This window comes from Mobula hypostoma, chromosome 1, assembly GCF_963921235.1.
Source record: "Mobula hypostoma chromosome 1, sMobHyp1.1, whole genome shotgun sequence".
Lineage (NCBI taxonomy): Eukaryota > Metazoa > Chordata > Chondrichthyes > Myliobatiformes > Myliobatidae > Mobula > Mobula hypostoma.
In genome coordinates this window covers 96,572,169-96,578,168 of record NC_086097.1, presented here as the reverse complement: position 1 = coordinate 96,578,168, position 6,000 = coordinate 96,572,169, and the positions used below count along the sequence as shown (strand labels likewise).

The 6,000-nt window shown below is 42.8% G+C and overlaps 1 protein-coding gene across 3 annotated transcripts in view; it reads left to right on the top strand.

Moving 5' to 3' along the window:
• Positions 1-987: 987 nt before the first annotated feature.
• LOC134360215 (regulator of microtubule dynamics protein 3-like) overlaps positions 988-6,000 on the top strand; it is a 340,314-nt gene continuing 335,301 nt past the window's right edge. For all 3 annotated transcript variants that reach the window (XM_063074500.1, XM_063074414.1, XM_063074327.1), the window contains exon 1: positions 988-1,516. In XM_063074500.1, the coding sequence (XP_062930570.1) occupies positions 1,300-1,516 (217 nt within the window). In that variant the 5' untranslated portion in view covers positions 988-1,299. The remainder of the gene's footprint in view (positions 1,517-6,000) is intronic.

The following is a 6,000-nucleotide window of genomic DNA, read 5'->3' as shown; positions in this document are numbered from 1 at the left end:
TCTGAATGAGTATAGAACAACTTCAAAAAAACATGCAACTCCTACAGGGTCTTACAAATGCTCACAAGACTAGGACTTATCCTAGGACTAAGAATGGTAGGACTCTAAGGAGAGTAATGGAACTGAAATACCCAGGAGTACAAGTGCATAGATCAGTGAAAGCGGCAACACAGGTAGACAGCTTGGTGAAAAAGGTGCCTAGCATGCTGGCTTTCATTAGTCAGGGTGATGAGTATCGGTGCTGGGACATTATATTGCAGCTGTATAAGTCATTGATGAGTCCACAGTTGAAGTACAGTGTACAGTCTGGTCGCTCCATTATAGATAGGACACAATTAAACTGGCAAGAATGTGGAGAAGATTTTTGAGGATGTTGCCAGGACTACAAGGTCTAAATCAGGAGTTCCCAACCTAAGGCCCACGTACCCCTCAGTTAATGGTAGGGCTCCATGGCGTAAAAAAGGTCGAGAACCCCTGGTCTAAATGATAAGGAAAGGGCAGGGCTAGGTCTTCATTTCTTGGAACATTGGACAATAAGGGAAAACCTTACAGAAATGTTTAAAATTATGAAAGCATGGATAAAGTGGAGAGAGAGAGTGGGCACAAGGGTGAGAGAGGAAAAGTATAAAAAGGACCCGAGGTATTGGGAAGTGTTGAGGCAGAGGGTGATGGGTAGAAACAGACAAGGGAGGGTTGAGACTGGGGATGGTAGGTGATAGCAGGAGTCAGATTTTCAAGACTTCTGTTTTCATGTTGGTAAACCAGCACGGCAAATGTGTTTAGGAATGTGAAATGGGTAAACCATCGATGTTCTAGTAGTGCCTGAAAGACACCGGCTCCCTGCTGTGACACTTGACAACAGAGCCAGGAGCAGGGCGGTGCGGAACTTATGTTGGAGCTCCAGCGGTTCCGGGGGGTGGGGGGCGCGGGAGGACTCTTTATTCGGCAGTACAAAGGAGGCCGTTCCGTTTTCCCAACCGCCGCGCGTGAGCTGTAGCGTGCAGTAGTACTGCAGCGATGACACGACCGGGGGAAAGGGCGAGGCGGGCGGCAGAAATACCACAGTGACCTGTAGGGACCTGAGCCACCGGTTCTTGTCAGGGGATGTCCGGGTGATGAAGGCGCTAACGGTTGTTGCTTGCCGGCGCGAGCGCAACCGTTAACTCGAGCGGTGTTCGCACCTTGGCGCGGGAGTGCGGGCCGGTCACGTGAGGAGGGAGGGGGCGGGGCTTCCCGGGCAAGGACAGGTGTAGGGCTAGGCTAGCATCTTCATCCCTGTTCCACCTGCCGCTCCTGACCATGAGAATCATAGGGAGCGCCAGCAGTGGAATGAGTGAGGAGCTAATCGTCTGTAGGCCCCGCATTAGTCTCGGGTTGGGAATAGGGGCAATGGCCGGCTTCGGTCTCGTGTACCTGGCTTATACTAAGGGATGGGGAAGGAGGCACTTCCAGAAAAAACGGGAGTTTTCCTGGAGTGAACTGAAACATAGACGGTCGGCAGTACGGGGCCAAGAAGGTGAGCGATAAAGCTGAGTGGGTCATTGTTGGTGTGGCTATATTCATCCTGTTGTATAAATAAGCGTCCCTTCCCGCAAATAGTATCCGCTTTGTTTGCATTCTGTATTGTTAACCCATGCACTCTCTTCCCCATTTCAAATTATTGTAGTTGTTAATATTGGGAGTTTCTCTCAACAAAATATTCAACAATTTCTCTTCAAATAGGGCATTTTCAACTCTACAAACATGCTTCAATTGTTTTGTAGTCCATTTAAAATATGATCGGAAGGGAATATGGGGAACTGATCTAGTGCATATGTTTCACCTACAAAAGGTAATTAGAATTCCCAGTACTGTATACAGTGCCCAAGATCAGAAACAAATTGCAGAGAATCTTATGAGAGACTACAGATGCTGGAAATCTGGAATAACACACAAAATACCGGAGGAACTGAGCAAAACAGGCAGCAACATGAGGCGGAATTTCTTTAGCAGAGAGTGGTGAATCTGTGGAATTCATTGCCACAAATGGATGTGGAGGTATATTTAAAAAGGAGGTTGATTATTGATTAGTAAGGTGAAGGGTATAGGGAGAAGATGGGAGCATTGGGTTGAGAGGGAAAATAAAGCAGCCATGGTTGAACTGGGGAAGTAGAATCCATGGGCTAAATGGCCTAATTCTGTTCCTGTATCTTGCAGTCTATGGTTGTAGCATGGAGCGATATGAACAGTTGACACTTCAGGCTGAGACTCTTCATCAGGACTAGAAAGAAAGAAAGAACAGAAGCCAGAATGAAAAGGTGAGGGAGGGAAAAGTGCATAAGCTGGCCGGTGATATATGAATTCAAGTAAGAGAAGGAAGGTGTGAAGGGAATGATGTGAAAAGTTGAGAAGTGACAGGTGGAAGAGGCAAAGGCTGAAGAAGGCAGATGATAGGAGAGGCTAGTAGGACAGGCAGTAACAGGATTGGTATGGACTTTGCACTTTATACTGATGCTCTGACTATCCTTGCAAGAGATAGGGTAGGAAGAAGTGTAGTCAAGGAGTGAGGATATGTGCAGTTTTTCATTGACTATAATGGCTATTGAATTTACTGAGTATGCCCACAAGGAAGTAAATCTCAGAATTGTATATGGTGAAATGTATGTACTTTGATAATAAATTTACTTTGACTTTTAGTATCCTGTGGAATAAAAGGAAGGGGGTCTGGAAGCAGAGGGAGGAAGAAGTAGTTGACAGGCAAGACATGGGTAGGGGAGGGTAAAGAGAAGAGATAAAGGGGTAAAAGCGATGAAGGAAAGTAAAGTAGGGGATGGGAACAGAGGGGAATGGTTGCCAGAAGTTGGAGAAATTGATGTTGCTGTAGGATTGGCAATTACCAAGATGGAATATGAGGTGTTACTCCTCCAATTTGAACTGGTGTCAACATAGCAGTAGAAAAGGCCATAGGCAGACATGCATTTATGGGAATGTGAAGAGGAATTCAAATAGCAGGCTTTCAAGAGGTTCTGGCTGTTACATTGGACAGAGGGAAGGTATTTGATGGTGCACTCACATGATGCTTTCTCTCACTCTGTGTTGGCAGTGTAGTGGAGGTTGCACCTGGAACACATGCAGTAAATGACTCTGGATTCACATATGAAGTGGTGCCTTAGCTAAAATAATGAATAATTGTTTAGGGCTCTGAATGGTGGTAAGGGAAGAGGTGCAGAAACAGGTTTAATGCAGAGCCATATCATAAGTATGTAATATGAAAAATAGTAGACTTTTGTTCAACATCACTGGTTAGCGATAGCCAACCAGAAAAGCACCACTTTATTCCCACTCTCAGCCAATCTGATGTCCATGCTAGTATCTTTCCTGTAATACCATAGGCCCTTATCTTGCTTAGCAGTTTCATGTTGGCATCTTGTCAAAGGCCTTCTGAAAATCCAAGTAAACAGCATACACTGACTCTCCTTTTACTACCATTGCAAGAGACAGGGTAGGAAGAAGTACAGTGAAGATAACTGAGTCAATGGGTTTGTAAAATATGTGGGTAGATAATCTGTCTTTGGAGATGGAGACAAATAAAGATGGGGGAGAGAGTTGTTGAAGATAGACCAAGTAAATTTGAGGGCAGGGTGGAAGTTGGTGGTGAAGTTGATGAAATTGATGAGCTCCACATGAGTGCAGAAAGCAGCACCAATGTAATCTTCACTAGTAGAGAAAGAGTTGGGGAAGCATTACCAGTGTAGGCTTGGAACATGGATTGTTCCACGTAACTGACAAAAGGGCATGCATACATGGGGCCCATGGATAACTTTTTGGTTTGGAAAAAGTAGGAGGAGCCAAAAGAAAAGCTGCAAGGGTGTGTAGCAGTTCTGCCAGAAAGAGGAGGGTGGGGGTGGAGGGGAGCTGGTTTGGTGTGTTGTCATGAAAGAAGTGGAGAACCTTGAGCCCTTCCTGATGGGGCATTGAAGATGCAGGAGCTAGGTGTCTGTGGTGAAGGTGAGGTGGTCAGGGGTGGGGAACTGAATGTTATTGAAATGGTGGAGACCACACAAAGTGTCATAGATGTAGGTGGGAGGTGACTGAATCAAGGAGGACAAAATGAAGTTGAGATAATTAAAGTAATGAATGCAGCCCAATCCATCACTTAAAGCAGCTCCCCTTGCGTTGACTCCATCTGTACTTCCTGCTGCTTTGGGAGAGCAGCAAACATTATCAAGGATCCCACTCCAGTCATTCTTACCACTTCCTTCATTGTCAGGCAGAAGATATAAAAGTCTGAAAGCATATAGAAGAGACTTTAGGACACTTAACCTGCTGTTATCAGCCTCTAGAACTTGCCTGTCATGTACTTGCTCTCACAATCTACCCATTGTGGCTCTTGCACTTTATTTGTTTATGTGTACTTTTTTTTTCTTTGTAAGTGCAATATATGTTCTGCATTCTATTTCTTTACTGCCTCAGTGATGTATGGCATGATCTAGGTGGATCGATGCATACAGTTTCTCCCTGTATCTCTACACATAATATACTTTAATGTTCCATACAGTACAGGCTTGTGCATAATTCTATGAATAAATATAAATCTCCCATATTAACTCACCATCTCACTTCTCACTCTGGACTATATCAATGGCAACCTGATAACTGATTCTGCAGCATTATTTTACAAAAACATGACTTTTTTTTAAAATAGCGCTTGAAAAATTTCTAATTTATTCTCTTCATATGTGTGATGTAATCAGTCAGCTATGTCATTGATCGTGATAGAATATTAATAAAGTAGGCAACCCAATGTTCAAACTTCAATTGATTTCCTTTTAACTTACAACAATTACTTGAAAGATTCTATTATGAATCATATAAACAAAATCTAGTCAGCAAGTTGAAGAGCTAGTGATATTGTCACTTAATATTTGTAGGGATATATTCAATTCGGGATACAAAAAAGTAAACCTGAGCTTACATTTAACACTACCTTATGTGTTCTAAAGCAAAAGTGTGAATAATTTGAAATATGCTCTTGGTCTGCAAGCAGCTTTGGGAAAACTCTTCAAATGTCAATTTAATAATGACAGGATACTCAATCTACTTGAAGGTGCGGAATGAGAAATATATTTGGATTTGGTGTGTCATGGGTTCTTTTAGGTACATACATCAAAAAGGCCTTCATTAATTTTGCTACATTATCAGAGGTATTCCACTGACAGCGTGGCCTAAGTTATATTGTATATTACAGTTACTGGAGTGAGCTTAAAGGAAGTGGGGGAAGAAAAGCAAAAGTGCATCTTAACCTTGGCTGCAAAAGAAAATTCAGAGTACACTGACCATAATCTTTTAATGCTTGTTAGATAAGGTGCTGGTGCTAGGAGGTAGATAAGGATTGGTAGTAAGTACTACTCTCTTGGTTTATGGGAAAAGAGACTAAAGAGAAGCACAACGACTTTAGGCCATTTAGTTTCAGAATCAAAATCAGATGTATTATCACTGACATATGTTATAAAATCTGTTTTGCTGCAGCAGTATAGTGTAATACTTAAAATACACTATAAATCAAGATAAGATTGTATATGTGTATGTATACACACACACATAAATAGTGAGTTAGTATTCATGTGTTCTTTGTGTTCAAAAATCTGATAGTGGAGGGAAAGAAGCTGTTCCTAAAACTTTTAAGTGTGTCTACATGTTCCTGTACCACCTCTGAGGGTAGTAATAAGAGAAAAACATGTTCTCGGTGGTGGGGGTCCTTAACGATGGATACTACCTTTTAAAGGTGTTGTCTTTTGAAGATGTCCTCGTAGTACCCATGACAGAGCCGACTGAGTTTACAGCTTTGCGCAGTGTTTTCTGACCCTGTCCAGTGGCCCCTCCATACCAGACGGTGAAGCAACCAGTTAGAATGCTCTCCACGGTACATCTGTAGAAATTTGATAGTGTCATTGGTGACATACCAAATCTCCTTAAACTCCTAATGAAATATAGTCTCTGGTGTGCTCTCTTCACAATGCA